Consider the following 22,199-nt stretch of genomic DNA (forward strand, 5'->3'; position numbering starts at 1 on the left):
CCCAAACACTGTCTCATATAAACACAACAGGGATGCATTATTGTTTTTTCAACACATTATTTTCAACCTTAAAAGTATCTAATGCAGGGATAAGTAAACAAGATGATGTTTCACTAGAATCTCTCTGAATCTTAAAACATACATTCAAATTTCATAATACTTTAACATATTAAATTCTGCTTATAAATTGGTGTCTCTGAACTGAAAACAAGCTGTCTTTGCATTTAGATATTCACTTTTCTGTCTTCTTCTTTAAACAGTAATTTAACCTCTGTGTGGTGATGGCTGAAATCCTGGTTACACAAAGATATGGCATAAGCCTGTAGGCAGACTGAGTCACATCTACATAACCTTTGTCAGAGCTCATAGAGGCAAAAAAGTTCAAACAAACATCGAAGCTCAACTCCAAACAGCACAATAGTGGTGATGCCGTCACAGATATTTACAAGAACAACAATGCCTTTAATCTGGGATTCTTTTTCTTAAATAAAGCACTGAAGCAAAGAGTATGTTTTGAAAATTCTTTAAATTTAAAAAGGTGAAAAATATGCAGTTATGCTAAAGTGAGAATTACCATGGACATCTCCTTGAATGCAACAACCCACATTAAGTATTTCCAACAAGTGTTTTAAAGCCTGCTTTATATGTTTTCAGTAAAATTAAAATGTTATCTGTAGATAAACATTAAATGAAAATAAAAGGTACAAAGGAGAGTAAAGTTGAAAGACAGAGCATGTTGTAGTGAAGAGGTAAACACAACATCACCAGGAAATGCAAATGAACTGGTATTTATGCAGTCCTTCGCCAGTCTCACTGAACATTCAAAACAACAGCACTTTTCTTTATGTAGTCTAAAAACTGTATTAATCCTACATCCACACCTATCAGTCATATCTGTCGACATGACTGATCTATTTATATATAAATAAATGTAACTTATTTCTTGGTTGGTGTGTTAAAGGTGCAGTTGCACAGCCTTTGTAACATTATTATATTAACATTTTTGCAGAGTGCACAACAAGCTATTTTTATCTACTTCTGAAATGCTTCCTATTTGGGAAAGAAAGTTCTATAGGTGAGCAATAAAGCTGTACCCACTTTTTCAGGCATAGCATCCTGGATTTTATTTAGCAGCCTAAAAGAGACTTGCAGGTATTACACAAGGCTGGAAAGTGTCAGGTGTTGCTGTGTGCAGGCAGGAGTAGTGTACCCAAAGTGCAGACTCACGGCAGGCAAAAGTGTATTTCAAAACTCAGCTTTTAATGCTGGATGGCAAAACGTAACAAAAATCCAAATACACGCACGCACGCACGCACGCACGCACGCACGCACGCACGCACGCACGCACGCACGCACGCACGCACGCACGCACGCACGCACGCACGCACGCACGCACGCACGCACGCACGCACGCACGCACGGCATAAATGAGGGTAGATCACAACACTGACACAGAGAAACAGGGCTTAAATACACAGAGGGAGCAAGCAGGGAATGGGTAACAGGAAGGAAACACAGCTGGGGCAAATCAGGCCTAACGAGACAAGGGGAAGCGAAACCAGATACATTTACATCAGATGGACCTTCAAAATAAAACAGGAAACATAACACAGACTGAACTAAAGACACAGACTCACACGCAGGCACTGCAACAGAGGGAACAGAGACGTGGGACCAGGACAGACACAGACACTGACTGGACACGGGGATATCGCAGACAGGGGAGACAGCAACTAAGGATGCACAGAGACATAAACAATAAAAGAGAACTCTAACAAAGAAACCCAAGATTAGAAATGATAAATAGTATAATAAATTCAAAACCCTGGGTCAACAACCCAGGCATCCTAACAGAAAGACTTAAAAAAAGTTCCCCAGTACCTGTATTTTCTACCGATGTCCTGTTAACCCTGACATCTATTAGACTGATTTGGATATATTGCAAGCCTAATAAATATAATGCGATTACATTAAAGCAATTGGTCAATCCAGGATTGGTATGTTGTAACAGGCCAGGATTTTACCTTCAAATAAGTTCAATATAACCTCGACATACTTCATCCTGAAGTGAGCTGTGGTTTTTATTGAATGATTAAGTATATATAGTAACATGAAAGTTAAAAACCCATTCCTGTTAACATGCTCAAAGCATTCTAAAAGCATTTCTCTTTGGCCCACCTGGCTGCCTGCATGTAGTGCAAGGTGATTGCTTTGCAATGTGCCAGATTATCTTAAACCTTAAACCAAATTCACCATTTCACTATTACTTTATATGACTTAAAACTCTAAATGGCAATAGGCTAGCCAGTGAATTCCAATAGCCAGATCACATCCAAGAGTTTTGATGAATTAGGTCATGGAATCAACTTCAAACAGGGTTTACTGTCTGTTTGGTAGCTCGCAGTTCAGCAATATTAGCATGCTAGTTGGCGTTCAGCAATATTAGCTGCACATTCGGTGAAATTCCAACTGTTGCCTTAAGCGGTCTCAGCATAGTTATTGCTTTGTCCTCACAGCCATTTGATATGTTTTAGAATGTGGTTAAGTATGTCAACCAAAGGAAGCTCTAATAGATTATTTGGCTATTTCCTGATAGACATTAAATGAGGTTCCTGTAAGAGCGAATAATGGTTTGATGGTATGTTTAAAAAAAAAATAGGAATCATGACTCTTACTCCTCACCCTGATGGTAAACAGTGAAAACTATTAAAAAATATGTATTTTTTTGTCTGACCACCAGTCCAGAATCCAAAGACATTCATTTTAATTCTATGTATTAACAAAAACATCAAATACACTCTGCTTCAAGACTTTTTGCATTGCTTTGCACTAGTAGTTGCTTGTTTATGAAAACCGAAATATAATAAAAGATTTTAGTATGGTTCTGTGTTAATTTTTTGTAATTAACATTTATTGAGATTAAAGAACTCTTTTTAAGGGATACCTGGCCAAGATGCCACCAGCAAGTATCTCACAATTACAAAAATTATACAATAAAACCCACGCCATAACAACACACACAAACAAATTAATTAATTAATTTAATATTCAATTAAAATTGAAACCATTTCATGTTTTGGAATTGGCCTGAAGGATTCTTAGTTTTGCTTTAAAGCACTTGATGAAATTAATTCTGTCATTTTCCAGTCATTCTGCACAAAAGCTCTTTTTGCCAAGTTCAGTTCATGCAAGTACAACAGAAAGCAACAAGTAACCTTGTGGACGGAGAAATTACCAGCATGTTTCATTGCAAACAGGGAACATATATAGGAAGGCACCAATCTGAGTATTGCTTTATATTTAAAACTGTATAAATGAGAGTTCCTCCGACTGAGAGTGTAACTCACATTTGTTGAGTGTCTTAAAAAGGTCTTAAAAAACTTTGCTTTAGATTTTTAAAATGTCATCAGATTACATTGTTATATAACCAACTACTTTTGTTTTCTGTCATAAGCAGATCAAGAAAGAATAACAGCTAATCTTGTGACCTTTGTTCTACCTTTCAGGAGTGTGTCTGAATTGCGAGGGCAACACCCACGGATTGAACTGCGAGAACTGCAAGCCTGGTTTTTACCGCAGTCCTGGAGCTGCCCTGACTGAAGCCTGTGTGCCATGCCCCTGCTCTAACTCCACCTCCAATGGCACCTGTCACACTGGTGAGCACTTGTTCACATGTCAGGCATTTAGCGCTCATCCAATGGCTTGTTGCAGTGATTAAGCAGATCTGGCCTCCTGGCTTTATACTCCATTAATCCTGGGATTTAAGACATAAAAACCTGACAGTGATGATGTCTTGGAAAGCATTTTCCACCTTCAAGCTGTTATTGCTGGAAATAACTCGGAATGACATCATGGTGTCTACTGTTGGCTGGTTATACAAACTAAAAAGAGAAATGCAGTCAAAGGGAGATGTAGTGAAAAGTAAAGAAGGTGACATCAGAGAAATTATGTAGATAAGCAACCAGCAGCCAAATGTTAGATAACCTAAAAAGCAAACTACATATAATACCACATATACTGCATACACACCTTGTGTTTGTTGGCAGATTTTGAATGGAGTGAAATTAAAATGAGCCTTTCAAGGTCTGGTCCTGTTCCTGGATCTGCCTATTCACAACACCGCATAAAATGTAAAGTATAAAGAGAATCCGGTGATTTGCAATCCACTGTACATTTGAAAGAAAACTATTATTTCAAAGGCAACATATTGAAACTGAGAAAGTTTATTCCAGATATCAACTCATTTTGAATATGATAACAGCAGCATGTTTCTCACTGTGCAGCCACTGCGTTGCACCCTGTGACTGTACCATTAAATACAGTGCTGCTTCACTGCTCAAAGATGATTCACTCACTTTGTCATTTTAGGATTCTTTCAGTCCTGTAAGATATTACATTAGCATGGCTTAATTTTCTCAAATTATAATGATTTCAAAAATGGCTGAACAGTTTGGAAACATACCATTTATGAAAAGTGATAATTCTCTCCCTATTGTTATCTGCTGCTTTTTTCTATATCCAGTCGTGTAATTAACTGATCTTATTATTTGTGTATATTTCACCAAGTGTATTGCAACATTTCTTGAATTTTACTGATATGTTATGTGTTAAAATGCAATATTTTTTAAATGCCAACATGGTTGCAAGTCACAACATTAGATATGTTCTTTTTGTATTATTTTTATTTATATGTGGGATTTAACTGACTTGGAAAAACAACTTTTTTGGAAATGGAGTATCAATTATTTCCTTTGCGCTTTTCTGATAACTTTTCAACTGTAAACCACAGTCTTTTCGATGTTTCCAGACAAAGATCAGCACTCTAGTTCCCATATGATCCCACTTCTTTCACCTCAGGCTGCTGCTGCCCTACTTCCATAAACTCCTGGAGGTCTCTGTGGAGCTGACATCTGAGTTGAACTACAGTCCCTATAATATTCTCAGACTACCTCAATTCTTCCTTTAATTTCATCGCAAGGAAGTAGTTTAAAAAAAAAAAACATGAAGATCAGCATCTGGTCAACAACAATGTTTGAAATGATAAAATGGTGTATCACATGTCCCATATCAATGTGCAATCACCTTCAATTTTCTTGAGTAAAAAAAATCAAAATTTAACATTTGGTGAGTGAGAAACACATAACATAAATAACATATATATGTAATACAGAAAAAATCATGGACCAAAGATGAGCTTAGCATCAATATGTCAGTAAAGAAAGCCTTTCAATTGCTATTGTTTTGAAGTTTAAAAAACACACCTTTTCAAATTGTTGTAAATAGGTTTAATTGCGTGGGTTCTCTCCAGGTACTCTGGCTTCCTCCCACAGTCCAAAGACATGCAGTTAGTGGGAATAGGTTAACTGGAAACTCTAAATTGCCCATAGGTGCGAATGTGAAGGCAAAGGGTTGTCGGTGTCTATGTGTTAGCCCTGCAACTGGCGACCTGTTAAGAATCAGCTGAAACTAAAGCAAATGCAAGGCAGACCAGTTTGCATGAGATGAACCTGCATTTAATATACTGCAGTTTTGAAATACAGTTATTTAATTTCAAATAAGATACTGTGCTGTCGACCAAACAAGGGAATTTGGCAGTTACCTTCAGATTGCCTGAACTTCATTCCAAGGCGTTAAATAAAATATGACCAGGAACCATGCTACATGTGCTGTGTAAGTGATGAGTCTCTCATGGTGTGAGTTTGTGTGCTTCAGACATCACAGCTCATCTTTGTTGAACTGCACCATAACCCTTTCTGCAAATTGCCTTTGGAGGTTTGCGTTCAGCATTGCATCACTGGCCTCGCTTTCTACTGCTTATCGTTTTCTATCACCTTGCCCTTCCCACTTTTGGGGCACACAGCTTTGCTACATCTTGATATGTCCTCCACCACTATTGGTGGTGGCCTGCATGGCAACAGCCATGTATAGATGCACTTAGACTGCCGGGTCAGGGTTGCCACTGCCAGGGGCCATAGCAGAGGTTACAAAATGGGAGGGGATGGGACATGAACCAGGCAGAGCGGAGCTGGGACGGCATGTTCACAGCTGGGCCATTTCAGCGCCAGCCAGGCAGCAGCAGACTGGAGCAGGGGGATGGGCATCATCATGTCCTCTATAGACAGCTTGAAATATGCTTGGGATGGTTCACAGGGTGAGGTGCTCTCATGTTAGTGGTGCACAGCTGTCGAGGATCTCACAGACTCAAGACTAGAACAGGAAAGAGATCAGCCTCCCTGTATAGGTTGCCCCGGCAACAGTGACAAGTGAGAAGATGCCACAATGCAGTATCATGGCTCCACTGTGAGGGGCAGATGCTTCCTAAATGTGCTGATGTGGCCTGTTGCAGTAAATGAATATCCTCTGTACTGACACTCAGAGAGGTGAAATGGAGCATTGCACCAGTTCAGAATGTGGGTCACACATATTAAATCATCCATGTATGATTGTGTCTTTACCCAGTGGTATAGAACAGTCAGGGTCTTTCAGTTTATTCTAAGCTTCATCAGATATTTTGACTCATTTGTTTAACTCGTCTTGTGTTATATAATTGTGTATGTGGGACCTGCCTGCCTAACAGTACCACTCAAATGTGTGTATGTGTGTGCTGTTGGAAAGAGGAGTGCTTTGCACTTTTCGCTTGCAAAGCAGCTCCTGTTTCCTTTTGGTTGTATAACCCAGCAGGTGACTGCCTTTGAACCCCCAGTAGAGGTTAAATCAACCTTATCAGATGCGCCTTCCTTAGTTTTGCTGGAAATCAACACAGCCATGTGACTACAGTAGATGGAGACCAACATCTAGGCCACTGGAAGGCAGCTATCTGTGCTTAAATCATTCAATGCCGACAGCTCTCCTGTGCTGACGACTGGAGAGGGAATAGTCTACTATGCTGCAGTGTCACACACATTATTTATACGAGTTCTCACCTTCTCATAGCCAAATTGTGTGCCTTCACCCACTGCTCAATGACCCAGTTTTTGCTGTTCAGTTTTACACATCAAATCAAAGCTCGAACAGTAAGGTTTAGTAGCTCAGGTATCAGTGAGATTTATCCCACTGCAGAATCAAATTGCGTCAAAGAAATAAAAAGAACATTTAAGAACCAAACTGATGGTTCTTTTCTTTACTTATTTTCCACCAACAACATGTTGACACACACACACACACACTTTTCAACAAGTTTCAGAGCAGAACTTTGAGCAGTGCAGAACTAAGTTCTGTCAGAAGAAAATCAGTGGCTCCTAGTTTTGGAGCACACATTCTGTGCTTCTGTGCCAGAAACCAGTCTTTGTTATAAGAAAGTTGGAACCTGTTATTCTTTGGACAGCAACAGTGTTTTGATGAGAAGAGCTATCTGAGAACCAGTAAAATGGAACTGGAGGCTTGTCAGCTTGTGTTGAAAAGGGGAAAACAATGGGACCGTTTGCCATATTGTTCATGTTGCAAAAACTTTTTATCTATATTGGTGGAATATTCACTACTGACCCGTCTAACCTCTTTAGATTGAAGTAAATGTTTGCAATATGATGTGTTAAAAACTCCCCTCTGCCAGGTAAATAACACAATCCTCCAATCCCCACCATCTTGATGTTGTGTTTTGTCTGTTGCACACGCATGTGTGTAAAAGTAATTTTGCAGGCTTGGTCAGTTACATCAGATAAACAAAGATAAGTTGAAAATGAGCCAAAAAAGACTCCAAGGTAATCACCTCAATGTTCTACTGTAGAAACATGTAGAAATAGAAATAGAAACACTACTATTCTGCAAGATTGCACATCCTTGTTGCCTGTTGAAGTTCAGGGCTGGAGTCAGCGTGCGCTGGGCTTGAGCATCAGTCTCCGTTCTTGGCTAGCTTTACATTAGCACACATTAGCTTGTGCATATGCTCTCAAAGAGACAAAGCTTTGTTAGCAGCATAATGTATTGTGATACAATTCGGTCACTTAAATTAGTTTAATTATAACTTAGACCAGAGTTGTTTCAGAGTTGGACGAGCAGTGGCCGAGAAGGAGCAACGCTGCTCCTTAGTTTTTAATGGCGCCAATTAAGATGCCTCAGGATGACCACTGGTCTTACTATGAATTCTTCAGTGATAGTTACCTATGTTGTTCTCATATTCTCTTGGACTGACTGAAATAACTCTCTGACATATTGTTGAAAGTTTGCAAATACTTGCTGTTTAATTTATAAATGCAAACAGATTGCCAACATGTTGCCATCAGTCTGTATGAGTCTCTCAATAAGCACAACTCGAGGGGATTCAAGTTCAATTTCAGACTGATTGCAGACTTGACTGATTTTTGTCTTATGGCAATTATGGCAGTTTTTACTGGCAGCGTTGTATGCTTGATGTCATTTTGCAGCCAAAAAATAACTGACATGAGATAACTTTTATTAATTAAAAAAGATACTGGAAAGGTTTGACTTTGACAATTTGTAGTTGACAAAAGGTAATAAATCGCAATACTAAGCATATCACTAAATGTTCAAAATCACAATACCACATTTTGAATGAATTATTGTGATAATTTTGGGTCATGGGGATGATTCCCACCTCTAAGTCATATGGCAAAAATCCTCCCACTGCAGACAGATTAACCCTTTAAAAGCAAAGGCTGGTTTGCCAAACACTGGAGCCCTTTGGGCAGTGTAACACATACTTAGCTTAAAATAATATTACTTGTAATTAAAATCTAAAACTGAATACTTATTACAAAATAAGAATTCTAATCATTTGGCAGATACGAATTTTATCCAATTCAGACTTGATTTACTTGTTCAAATAAGGCGTTGATCATTTGGGTTGATTAATCATCAAGGCTACCACCATGTTTACTTTAGAATCAGAATCAGAATCGTGTTTATTGGCCATGTATATGTGCAGACACAATCAAGGAATTTGTTTCCGGTAGATGGTGACTCTCAAGCACAGCAATGTAAATCACACACACACACACACACACACACACACACACACACACACACACACACACACACACACGCACACACACACACACACACACACACACAAGCGTCTATATATACATTACACATGCATACACATACATACACAGAGCTGTGTAAACCAACAATAAATAACCAATCTAAGCTTATATACATAAAATACAGGATGACAGAAATAAAATGAGGTGGAATGAATACTACAGAATGTACATAAGGTGCAGTTGCAGTCTGGCAGTGGGAGCGGTGCGACAGGTCAACTGTTTAGAAGGGAGATGGCAAGGGGAAAGAAACTGTTCCTATGTCAGGTGGTCCTGGTCTGCAGGCATCTGTACCGTCTGCCAGAGGGCAGCAGGTCAAAAGGTCTGTGTCCAGGGTGTGAGGGGTCTGTGATGATTTTCCCTGACCGTTTTCTGGTTCTTGAGAGGTACAGGTCCTGGATGGAGGGCAGGGGGACGCCGATGATCCTTTCTGCTGCCCGTACAGTCCGCTGCAGTCTGCTCCTGTCCTGTTTAGTGGCTGCACCATACCAGACTGTGACTGCAGTGTAGAACTGGATTAGCAGCTCCTGTGGAAGACTGTACTTCCCCAGTTGTCTCAGGAAGTACATCCTCTGCTGGGTTTTTTTGAGGATGGAGTTGATGTTGGTTTCCCACTTCAGGTCCTGGGAGATGGTGGTACCCAGGAACTTGAAGATCTTCACAGTCAACACAGGGCTGTCTGATATGGTGAGGGGGAGCAGAGTTGAGGGATGTCTCCTGAAGTCCACTGTCATCTCTACAGTCTTAAGAGTGTTCAGCTCCAGATTGTGCTGACTGTACCAGAGTACCAGCCGCTCAACTTCCTGCCGGTATGCAGACTCATCACCATCCTGAATGAGGCCAATGACAGTGGTGTCATCTGCAAACTTTAGGAGTTTAACAGCCGAATTCTTAGAGGTGCAGTCATTAATGTAGAGGGAGAACAGTAGTGGTGAGAGGACACATCCTTGAGGGGCACCAATACTGAGGGACCAAGTTTCAGAGGTGCTCCCCCCCACAGCCTCACTTGCTGCTTCCTGTCTGTCTGGAAGCTGGTGATCCACTGACAGGTAGCTGGTGACACGCTGAGCTGTGAGAGTTTGGAGGAGAGAAGTTCAGGCACGATGGTGTTAAAAGCCAAACTAAAGTCCACAAACGGGACCCCGGCATAAGTTCCCAGGCAGTTGAGGTGTTGCAGGATGTAATGCAGCCCCATGTTCACTGCACCGACCTGTTTGCCCGGTAGGCAAACTGCAGAGGGTCCAACTGGTGGCCTGTAATGTCCTTCAAATGGGCTAACACCAGTCGTTCAAAGGATTTCATGACCACAGACGTCAAGGCGACAGGTCTGTAGTCATTCAGTCCTGTAATGGTGGGTTTCTTGGGAACAGGGATGATGGTGGAGTGTTTGAAGCAGGAGGGAACTTCAAACGCTCCACCATCACTCCTGTTTGCAGTCTCCAGAGGTATTTAAAGGAAATATCTGACACATGTCCGGTGAAAACTGTCCTCTTGGTGACACAACACTGTTGAAGGGAGTGCACTGCAGTACTGCAGTCTCTGTTTGACATGCCAGAAGATGTCATGTGACCAGTGGCTCAAGGCTGGGAGAACGCTGACATTTGACATGCACTTGTTGCAGATGAACAGTGTTCATGTAAATTCTGGTTGAATACAAGCTATTACTGAGCTTTAAACAAATCACTGTTGTTGTTGTTTTTTTTTAACTCAGAATTAAAAAAACACTAAAAAAATGTAAAACCTTTCCAGAGTACTTCATAGTGGGCCTGGCTGAGGCATAAGCACTCTGTGTTTTCACTGAGTTGCACAGGACAAACAGGGAAAATCACACCCTCCTCTGGAGATATGACACAACATGGTTCTCTCACATCCATATACTGTCAGCTTGAGCCACCTAGTGGCCCGACAATAGCTGTTTCATTTCGGGTTGTATAATATAACACAAGATCATACATGTTCACAGGGTTCTTCAGAAAACACAACATAATATTGCTAGTCATCATTACAGCTAGATTTTAGAACCTCTGCTTGTAATATATGTGACAGACTGATGACAGGGTGCAACCTGCTTCTCAGCCTGTGGCAGCTGGGATAAACTCCTGGTAAAGCAGAAGAAATAAGATGGATGTATGTTAATGATATAGCGATCAAAGTTGAGACTAAAGAATGTGTCTTGATGTGGATTTTTTTTTTATATATGTGTTTAACATTCTTTTTGTCCCTGTAGTAAGTGTAATCCAGCAAATGCTCATATTTAACATGAGTAAACTTAAATCTCAAACAAAGCTCAGATCATGCTTGTGTACTTGAAAGTCATAAATAGCAGTGATCAGCAGCTGATGTGCACCTTCCTCTGTTCCTGTACAGATCAAAGTGGCTTTCCAGTATGTGACCAGTGCCTTCCCCAGTACAGCAAACCACACTGTGTTGAGTGCAGTGCTGGTTTCTACAAATCAGCTGGGATTTGTGTTCCATGTGACTGCAATGGAAATGCAGACCCTCTGGGCCCGCCCCAGCTCTGTCACCCTCACACTGGCCACTGCCTCCGCTGCATCAACGGCACTACTGGGACGCAGTGCCAGCTTTGTGCTCCCGGCTTCATAGGGGACAACCGCAAACTTAACTGCACCCATCCGAGTAAGTCCAAAACACACTGCTGGGTTGAAGATGATTACAAACGAGCATTATATAGAACTGCAAACCATGCAAAGCTACTTAAGTCAAGGAATAAAAATAATGGGTTGAAATTTGGAAGAAAAGGTCTGCTGTAGTCTCACATGTTTAAAAATAAAATCTGAAATGATTAAATACTTGAAATGCTTTTTCTCCTCAGCTCCCCGAATTATTCCCACACCAGAAGCTACAGCAAAGCACCCCACATCCTCCTCCACCACAATAACCACCAGCACTACTTTGATGTCTCCCAGAGCAAGAGGGATCCCAGCCTTCACATCAAGCAGCAACACCAGTACCACACTAAGCACCACCTCCACCACCCAGGCTCTGCTGACCAGTCTAAGCAGCCCCACTGACAACACCACAGCTGCCCTGACAGAGGTCACCTGGACTCAGTTCAACGTCATCGTTCTGGCTGTCATCATCCTGGTGGTGCTGCTACTGCTTGGCTTTGTCGGAGGCGTGTACACCTACAGGGAGTACCAGAACCGCAAGCTCAACGCCCCCTTCTGGACCATTGAACTGAAAGAGGACAACATCAGCTTCAGCAGCTACCACGACAGCATCCCCAACGCTGACGTGTCAGGCCTGCTGGAGGATGAGGCTAATGAAGTAGCGCCCAATGGCCAGCTGGCACTCACCACGCAGGGAAACTGCTACAAAGCTTAGCTCTCCATCCATTTCCAAAGCAGTCACCTAGATTTACAGATGACATAAAGCTGCTGGAAAACACCAAATCCAAAGCTCCTTCATGTTTGACAGTTTGTCATTATACTGCTCATCTGCAGCATTTACAGCACCTGGCAACCTGATAGAGAGTTAAAAGCAAAGAGACGCAGAGTTTCCACTTTTTCGTGCGATTTCAGGTGGAATGGGTGATCAGTGAAACGGGGTCCAAAGAAACCACTTTAAGTCTTGCCTGCAGAGGGCACTGCTGGGCAGATTAATGAGGGCCGGTGAGAGGCTGGTGAAAGTATGCACCTGTTGGCTGAAACAATGATTCTGGAACCAGTCAGAGGACTTCCAGGAGCTTAACATTTCAGATATTTTTTAAATGAATTTGTGACTGTTTAAGTTATAACTGAATCACTTGGTATGGTGATTTCAATCTGAGACGATGATTGTTATTTAATGAATTTGTATTCTGTTCTTATTTATTGGTTGGGAGAAATGCTGCACATGTATGCTGTGTTTATTCATGGTGTTTTATCTTATGTGCTGTCAAATGGTACTTTGAACTGGCTGATATGTTTTCATGTATAGTTGGTGTGTTTTGGAGAGAGAGAGAGGGAGAGAGAGTTGTAGAAGGAAACAAAGTCTGTTAGCACACGTGTCTTAGTGACCTCATCTTTTGTTTATAGCTTTCTCACTTTTGTTAAAGTGTGCCAGCTCACCTAAAACATCTAAGAGGAGTGTTTTGTTTAAAGAAACTGCAACTGGTATTTACAGACTGCTTTCTTCTGGCAGTATGGTGAGACAGTGACACATACTCGGATTGTGTAAAAGGCCATAATCTTATAATCTAATCTGCTCTTTGCTGCCTTCCTCAGCAAAAGTTGAACAAACCATTTCAATAAGTGCTTCTCATTCTTAGATAGGGTGAGTACTGTGACTCAGATGATAGAGAGCATAAACAGTATTGTCTTGTTGATACTGTTGTGTAGTGAAACCAACCTGCAGATGTTTAAAAAAAACCACACACATCCTGTTCTCACCTACAATCAAATTGCATCATCTCAAGCAGTGAGTTGCTGTAATATTGATGCAATTTCCACCTGATCCCGGACAGGACCCCACGTTTTCTGTGTGAATATAGCTACCATTGGGTGGGTGTGCTTCTTTTTACCATGGTGAATGAGTAAAGCTAATTATGAAACCAACTCCTCAGGTACTGGCTCTTTCCCTAATGTGATCTCTGTAAATATTATTATTGTACAGATGAATGTGAATAGTAGCACTATTATTGTACAGGTAGAATACTGTGTGGACACTGTCACTCAACAGGCTCCCAACCTTTCACTTCCCAGAGCGTGATGTGGCGGTCGACCTGCGGCTTTTTGTATTTTGATTTCTTATTCTCAGTTGACTTTGCCATACACGCAGCTACAGAACTCAAATGCACCCACAACTCATAACAAAGAATTTAAAAAAAGAGCAGTGTAAATAATACCTCACAGTCAGAGCCCAACTCTCAAATAAAAACGGGTTTAACTGTTGTTTATGTCTGTTGCACATCTCTTTATCACATTTTAACAATCCCCTCCTGAGACATAAAAAATACCTGTCTCAATTCATTTAAAAAGTACAGAAATATACTCACATGTTAGCCGTTTAAAATTTACACTGCAAGCAGGGTTTTTTAAGCCTTTTATTTTCCACTGTGCAAATTAAAAAAAATTAAACATTCAGTTTACATCCTGTACGCAACACACAAAGGTTTATATATGATAAAAGGGAATTGTTATCAAAAGGTATCCGGTGACATTCTGAAAAATGTAATATTATTCCTTTCCACAGTGCCCAGTTTGCATTTTCATTACTTACACTACAGTTTCTGTTCAGTTAATTTCAGTTATTTAAACTGCTACATTGCATAAACCAAAGTACGTGGGAAATTCCAAGAAAATATTCCAAGTTCTACTGGACAGCTGAGATTTCATATTGGCTCTGATGATGCAAAGTCTTGTTTGTTAAGTTGAAGGTGATTGCAAGGAATCATTCCTTTCAAAGAATGCAAAACATTTACTGTTCACCGAAACAATCAAGGGAAGTCACAATTACAAAGATGAGTGAAGAGGAACTTGATTTACTCACACATTGTTTCTATGTAACTAATGCCCTAATTACTTCAGGCTGACTCCTGCTAACCAGTTGACATACTCTCTTAAATTATTTTTCAAAGTCTTTTTCAACTGCAGGCTACTTAAAATTGCTTAACAACTAACTTACTCGGATCAGTAATCTACAACACTTCATTGATTGATATATTATCAGCTTCTGTTTTCATAGCACTCTGAATTTTTTGTCTATGTAAGCAACTAATGCTGCAGCAGCATTTATTTTAGATAACATGAAAAATTTGTCGGAATGTCATATGACATTGAATAATGTCACATGACATAGGGCACATAAATAATGGAGGACAGATTAAATGCCAGTATGACTACAAACTGCAAATAAATGAGAACAATAGGAGGTGCAGTGTAACAGACTGTGTGTCACTTGGGTGCTCTTAGAATCTCATCTCCGCTTTTCATAGATGATGTTGCGGGAATGGGAATCAGCACCAAGTCTTAGGCCGTGGTCCCTACCCTCAACTATGGTCACAAGCTTTCGGTAGTGACCAAAAGAACGAGATCGCAGATACAAGCAAAATACAAGAAATTATCTTTCTCCCAGGAGTGGCTGGTGTCTCCCTTATAGATAGGGTACAGAGCTCAGCCATTCATAAAGGGCTCTGGGTAGAGCCTTAACTCCTCCACATCAAAAGGAGCGAGTTGAGGTGGTTCGGGCATCTGACAAGGATGCCTCCTGGGCAAGGTGTTACTGGCATGTCCCAATAGGAGCAGGTCCTAAGGCAGACTCAGGACATGCTGGAAAGATTATATCTCTCAGCTGGCCTGGGCATGCCTTGGTGTTCCCCTGCACAAGCTGGAGGAGATGGCCAAAGAGAAGAGGGTCTAGGCTTCTCTGCTGAGGCAGCTGCCCCCATGAACCAGCCCTGCATAAGTGGGAAAAAATTAATGGGTGGATAGATGGAGGTTTCCACTTCAAATGTTACCAGGACTTTGCAGTCTCTTTTAAGACTGCCCAGTGCAGTTTGTGTAACTTGGTTATTGTTAAAGTTATTGTCATCTGGGGTGTCTGTAGCTCAGAAGGTATTAGTAGTAGGTACTTCCGATCAGTAGGTGACCTACTGATCGGAAGGTTGGTGGTTCGATCCCTGGCTCCTCCAGTCTGCATGCCAAGTATCCTTGGGCAAGATACTAACCCCAAGTTGCTCTCTGATGCATCCATCGGAGTGTGAATGTTGTTAGAAAAGCACTCAGTTTAGTGTCAGTGCTTGGGAGAATGTGGCATGTTGTATACAGCGCTTTGAGTACTCTGGGAGAGTAGAAAAGTGCTATATAAGAATCAGTCCATTTATCTGTAGTTATCGTTCAGAGTATTTTGAGATCTGTAAAGGTTTTTTTCTTTTCTTTTTTTTTCTTTTTTTGCAGAAACTGTTTCAATGCATTCATAACCATGTGTTTTATACGAGATGTTGTTTTATAGATCCGCTCACAAGCTACACCATTCTCTAGTTCTTTGGAAAATGTGTAAACCTACTACAGCATACCACTAATTATTTATTTATTATGTCTAGACTACACGGACGTGATTACAGCTAGTCTGCAAATTACATCTGGACAAAGGGGCAGATAACAGCTAGCAGAGTGCTGACGTTCATTCGAAAACACTGTCAGTGTCCTCACGAGCAGCTGAAAAACAGTCTAGCCAATGGTCATTAATGGGACTGCCATTCACAGCGTGGTCAACAGGAGGTGAGTTTTTATGGTCGTGGTTTTAATCAATCCCTCTCCTAGCATTCGTGCTTTGGTTCCACTAAAAACCAAACTAGCCAACGTATTTCACGGTGTTAGAGAAAAGCCAGCCCCCAAAAAGAGGAAGTTCATGCTTGATACTCGATACCCGGTGAAACTCATTTAAAGCGAGACTTGCAACAACGTGGGCGACACCACGCTAATAAATGGAGATGGAGGATGGGAGCCAGCGGCTAATCCGGGAATAGCACAGCAGAGACATGGAGGAAGACAAATGGGGTTTTGAAGTAGGGGAGGAGGCAGTACTTCAAAGCCCGAACACCTCTCTTCAGTTACTGTCGCCGAACGAGACACGAAACAGGCGAATGGCTAAGCTTTTAGCCCTGGTGCTGGTTCTGGTGCTTGCAGGAGTTCTACCTTTACTAATCACGATTTTACTCGGAAGTCAAAGGCATGCACCGCCGGGCAGCCAGGTAACATACCCGACACACTCTTAAGATTTTCCGCCTAGAGCTGCTGCTGCTGAAATATTATTTTAACATTGCTTTAAAAAATCAAAAAGAGAGGAGAATAGTTTAGCGCATATTAAACAATGTAATCTATTGTAAACGCAGCTAACTCATACGCCTTTAAATCCTCGGCTGATGCGTTCACGATATGTTCTACTCTTTATGTTTCCAAGCCAGCCGGGTCAAAGTTTATTCCCTCATGCAATGTTTTGATAAACTTGGTTACAGCATTAGCCAAAGCGCGTTGGCGGCGTAATTTCCACGGAATTATTCGTACTTGTGAGTCGTGGGCACACTGAAGCCAAGCACGCGCGGTAGCTCGACACACACGCACACGGCCAGCAAAACAGAGCGCACGTGCGTGCCCAAATGTTGTTACCGCGCAGCTGTAGTTTGGAGTGCTTAGTTACAGAAACGTACTTGCTTAAAAATGCTGAAACCTTAAAAACGGCTTCTGTAAAAGACACCGAGGAAGAACCCAACCTATCATCTGTGTTAGTTTCGTTGCCTAGGAAAAGGTGCCACAGGACACTGCACTAACCGCTTCTTAGGCTACGTTCACACTGCAGGCGAAAGCGCATCAAATCCGATTTTTTTGACCCTATGCGACCCATATCCGATCAGGGCATGACAGTGTGAACGGCACAAATCCGATATTTTCAAATCCGATCTGGGTCACTTTCGTATGTGGTACTGAATCCGATACTGAATCCGATGTTTCAAAAAGCGACTGCTGTGTAAATGGTCAAGTCGCATTAAATCAGTCTTTTACGTCACTGACACAAGACAGATGCCAATTATCAGCGCCGGAGAAGCACCCGAGAAAACAAACGCTTCCTGGCCATCCAGTGAAACTGTTGGGAAGACAGCGTTGGAGAAACGTGAACATTTTATTTGTACTGTATAATCTGCAGATTCTGACAGAAATCTGCAACTATCCTTTGAAGCACCGCTCCTCTCTAAAACGGCAATAAGGATAATTATTAGGCCATGTGAAAATAACAAAATAACTTTATAACTTAAAGCAAAATTGGGAAACGTAAAGTCCGAAACAAATCTTTATATTAAGGCCATCAGTCAAACACTACTGTTTGGGTCTAAACAGAGCGCGTTGTGTGTGACGACTTCTTTTGCGCATGCGGGGCGCTTTGAGGGTTCACACTAGAGCGCGTTTGCGCGTGAGCGCGTGGTCCTCAAACAAATGAGGTCATAATATTTCAGTAAATCTGAACCACAGAGTCAGTGAAGCGTCCAAAAACATTTAAAGACATTCATGTCAATCCTGTTTTTGAAACCTGCTTCCTGCAGTAAAACAGTTGTATAATGTATATTTAAAAAAACCTCAGATTTGGAGAGTGTCTCTCTATCTTTTAGTCCCAAACCATTATTTAACCAGGAAGCGAAACTGTTGAAATTGATTGAATATTTCCTAAATGTTCTAACATAGCTCATTTACCAGGCACCTATAGTTTGAGTGTTCCTGTGGTTATTGTTTCTAATATACATAAACAGTGTTCTGCTATTACACTTTGGTGAAAATAGTGTAGGGTAGATTGGCATCGAGTTACATCATATTTTTGGTCATTATAATAAAGTATGCTAAGACTTTGTCTGTTTCCTTACAGCCAACCACGCCACCCGACCTGTCAGGTAAATGTTAATACTGTGTTAGCATGAAGTTAAAACAGAAACGCCATCACCACATTTCAAACAATCTCTTTTTTCATTCTGTGTTGTAGTCAACAAACTAGAAACTTCAAGACATCAAAACTTGGATAATCCAGCTGCCATGCTAACAGGTAAAGTTAAAAATGGTGTGTGTGTGTGTGTGTGTCTTTATCTTATGCTGATTTAAGTTTTTTTTCATTAACCACACTTTGTATAGAGCTTATCATAAAAAAAGGTTCTGTGCCTAAATTATTTGCACATGACTCTGCAAGAAGTCATTCACTTTTACTTAAGTTTGAAGCTAGCTATAAATTATAGACAAGTAGAAACATGAGTAACCTTAGTTTTTTTTTTTTCTTCTTCTTCTTTAGCTCCTGTAGGGGATAACACGAATGGGCAGTACCTTCAATGGGCACATGACATCGGAAATGCTTACTGTCACGGGGGCTTCAGCTACTCCAATGGGGATCTTGTGGTGCCCAGAGATGGCTTGTACAGTGTCTACCTGCAGATCACGTATAGTGGTTTAGTGTGTCCTGTCCATAAAAAACTGATGAACAAGGTGTTGCATAGTTCAGAAGAATACAGAAATGATATGACTCTCCTCTCATCGATCCACACAATGAGCTGCAGCGAAGATGTCTGGAGTAAATCCCTCTATACAGCTGGCTTCTTTTTCCTGAAAGCAAAAGACAAACTACGTGTGATGTCATCACATCCAGATTATATTACCAAGGCAGAATACGAAGTGTTCTTTGGCGCTGTGCTTTTTCCTCACTAATATCTATGTCACATATATCAAGATTGTTCGATCTTGAGGATGGTTTTTAGCCTCTTCTCCAGGAAAATCAGTGTATTTTATGGTTTCCCCTTTACTCTTTTTGCTCATGAAACATATGCAGCTACCGATTGATTAACAGCAGTGAGAAGCTATTGAACAAGCTATGACAGTGGGTTAATTTCACCCTATGCAAGTTATAAGCTGCATTGTTTTTTACTCATTAACGACAGCTCACTTTACATACTGCCTCCTAAACAGTGGTTTCCTGGTATAAAATATAATATATGTCCTTGACAGCACCTGACTCGTATAACTGCAAAACTCATCAATTATAGCCTTCTTCTTATTTTATATGTGTGGAATTAAAATATATGGGCGATTGTGGCTCAAGAGTTGGGAGTTTGCCTTGTTCTCCCGGTCGCCGGTTCAAGCCCTGGCTTGGACAGTCTCGGTGGTTGTGTCCTTGGCCAAGACACCCGTTGCCTACTGGTGGTGGTCGGAGGGCCTGGTGGCGCCAGTGTCCGGCAGCCTCGCCTCTGTCAGTGCGCTCCAGGGTGGCTGTGGCTATATTGTAGCTTGCCATCACCAGTGTGTGAGTGTGTGAATGTGTGTGTGAATGGGTAGATGACTGGTTGTGTAAAGCGCTTTGGGGTCCTTAGGGACTAGTAAAGTGCTATACAAATACAGGCCATTTACCATTTTTATATATTTTGCCATTGTGATAATTGTTGGTGATGGTCCCTTTTAAAGTGTCTTGAAATATTTTCTCAAGTTCAGTTTAAATTTCTCAAAGTCGAACAGTCTATAAAAGCAAAAGAGCCAAAGACATGACCAAGTGTGAACTTTATGTTGAAATAGAGACACTGCTCAGAAGTTTTCGGAAGACGGTGAATCATTAGCCCATAATTTCCAGCCACACATATACTGTTGCCATCATGACTGTATTTATTTCTGGTCACAACTAAGAAGGACTTGGCCCGTTTGGACTGGCCCTAAAAGTGAGTCAGTTCTCATAGATCTCTAGTTCAAAGTCCTACACTCTACAGCATTTAAACATTATGTTTACAGCATTTTAATGAAATAGTTTTGGTCTCTGTAGCTAATTCCTCTCTTAATTTTTCTATAACGCTCTCATTTAAATTGTATCGAGAAGGCCACTTTGCCTAAATTGGAGGCTGATACTTTAAGCTTTAAGGCTCCATCTCAGCTAACTAAAAATGAGACTTCTTGGCTAAATACCATGTATTGTGAAAAATTAGGTTTTAAAACAAGAGATTATATTGGCTCAAAGGACGCCAGTGGAAAGTTAAATGGCCACGTGGTGAATGATGCAGGAAACAAAAAGGAGTGGAAGCATTAGCTGAAATATGAATTTTTTGTACAGTTGTAGATACAGTTGTGCTGTGGTATGCTGATTAAATGCAGCACTGGTTGCTTAGTGTCCAGTCCTGTAGTCATTGTAACATGTTTGTAGTAGTCTAAACCTGTGATGCTCTCATCAGGTAATAAAGCTTAAATGTGGGAATAAAAGCATTTCAGTGCCACACAGCTTTTATTGTGTTTTGATATGATGTTTAAAAGATTTAGCACAGCAGTTTGTCCGTATGAACACTGTGCATTGTTGGTGCCAGTGTTTTAATGCTGACGGTGAGAGAATTTCTCAGACTCATATACTCACAGTTTATTGATGTGTAATAGGAAGCATGTGCAATGTTGGGAGGAACGCTTAAATCACTGCACTACCTGCAGGTGTGACTCGAAATGTTTGAGGGATGCTGGAAGACTCGGTTGTAGAGTTAGTGATGGATTACATTGTATACCATAGTATTTATATGTGGTAGATTGTAACTATTGTTTGTTTTTTCTACGGGATTCACTGTAAACTGATGAAAACATATATGTGGAAGTTTTCACTTTATACTTTTAACCTACGAGTTGCTGCTGTGTGCTCATATACACTTATTTAACAAGCCTAGAAATGTGTGTTTGTATTTAATTATTTAATTCATTGCTTGTAGGGAATTCTATACTTGGTGGTATATAAATCAGCATTTGCTACAATGAAAGAAATTACATAATTTGTAAACTTGTATTTTTGTGCGAGTTGTGGGAATAGTTTCTAAAATCAAAGTTTATGCCAAGACACGATTTCCCGTTTTTTGGTGATCATTACAGATTTGTTTCACTTTCTGACCTTATATGTAAGACATTTTCTCATATTTCAAATGTTTCATGTCCGAAACCAGAGGCTCAGTTTGTGGGAACCGTTTGTCTCCACAAATAACGGTTCTGTGCCTGCATCTGTCAGTGGGTGGAAAGTTTTAGTTTTGACTTTATCTTTTCTCCTGATGAATGGTTTCTTTGGTAAAAGGGAGTGTGTTTGTTGCATCTTCACATCTCTGTAAGATGGCCTAATGTTATGTTATTAAAGCAGTTGTCCATAGTGTTTGCTTTCCCAGTTACAAGCAGAATATTTTTGTAAGACCGCTCCCTTGAGACACCGTTCCTGGGGATTCCTGGTAAGACACATCCACTTAGTCATTGCAGTGAATCACAAGTGGAAACTTTTTCTGTTTTTGTGCTCCACTGAAGACAAAGAAAATGTTATTCAGGCCAGGTCACCTTCTTCCATTGCTCTGAGGTCCTGTTCTGTTACTCACATGCCCACTATGGGCCCTTTCAGTGAGGGACCGGGGTCAGCACGGGCACCCTGACTGGTCCTTGGATTAAAGCTCCATAAACAACAAATTATAATGTATTGCACATTTGACACCTTTCTATCAGAACCATCACAAATTATTTTGGCAATTTGAGCTAATTGGCAAAATTGAGTTTTGGAGATGCCCTGACCAAGGGTTCTGGAGCCAATGGGTGGTGGAGGGGACTCGCCCAGCCTGACTACCATGACATCCAGGTGTTTTCCGTGTTTGCCCTGTTTGATATGAAAAAAGGAAAAACTCAATGCATCATGGGAATCTCCAGCAGACTACGTCTATTGCAGCATAACTAAGGGAGGATTCAG

The 22,199-nt window shown here is 40.9% G+C and overlaps 2 protein-coding genes across 3 annotated transcripts in view; both read left to right on the forward strand.

Annotated features, from left to right (window-relative positions):
* LOC146507197 (multiple epidermal growth factor-like domains protein 9) overlaps positions 1-15,716 on the forward strand; it is a 55,276-nt gene extending 39,560 nt beyond the window's left edge. The window contains exons 4-7 of one of the 2 annotated variants that reach the window (XR_014877102.1): positions 3,507-3,656; positions 11,367-11,636; positions 11,833-14,282; positions 15,603-15,716. Coding sequence is in view for 1 of the 2 variants with exons in the window: in XM_085179248.1 (XP_085035374.1) it covers positions 3,507-3,656; positions 11,367-11,636; positions 11,833-12,344 (932 nt within the window). In the remaining variant the exon portion in view is untranslated. Of the gene's footprint in view, positions 1-3,506; positions 3,657-11,366; positions 11,637-11,832 lie in introns of both variants that reach the window. The other variant, XM_085179248.1, reaches the window with a different exon arrangement.
* A 116-nt stretch (positions 15,717-15,832) lies between these two features.
* LOC146507198 (lymphotoxin-alpha-like) lies at positions 15,833-21,623 on the forward strand. The gene is made up of 4 exons (XM_085179270.1): positions 15,833-16,692; positions 18,354-18,378; positions 18,468-18,527; positions 18,768-21,623. The coding sequence occupies exons 1-4, from the start codon at positions 16,480-16,482 to the stop codon at positions 19,175-19,177; spliced, it is 708 nt and encodes a 235-aa protein (XP_085035396.1). The 5' UTR covers positions 15,833-16,479; the 3' UTR covers positions 19,178-21,623.
* Positions 21,624-22,199: the final 576 nt, after the last annotated feature.

The sequence above is a fragment of the Neolamprologus multifasciatus genome, chromosome 12, assembly GCF_963576455.1.
Source record: "Neolamprologus multifasciatus chromosome 12, fNeoMul1.2, whole genome shotgun sequence".
In the NCBI taxonomy this organism is placed as follows: Eukaryota; Metazoa; Chordata; class Actinopteri; order Cichliformes; family Cichlidae; genus Neolamprologus; species Neolamprologus multifasciatus.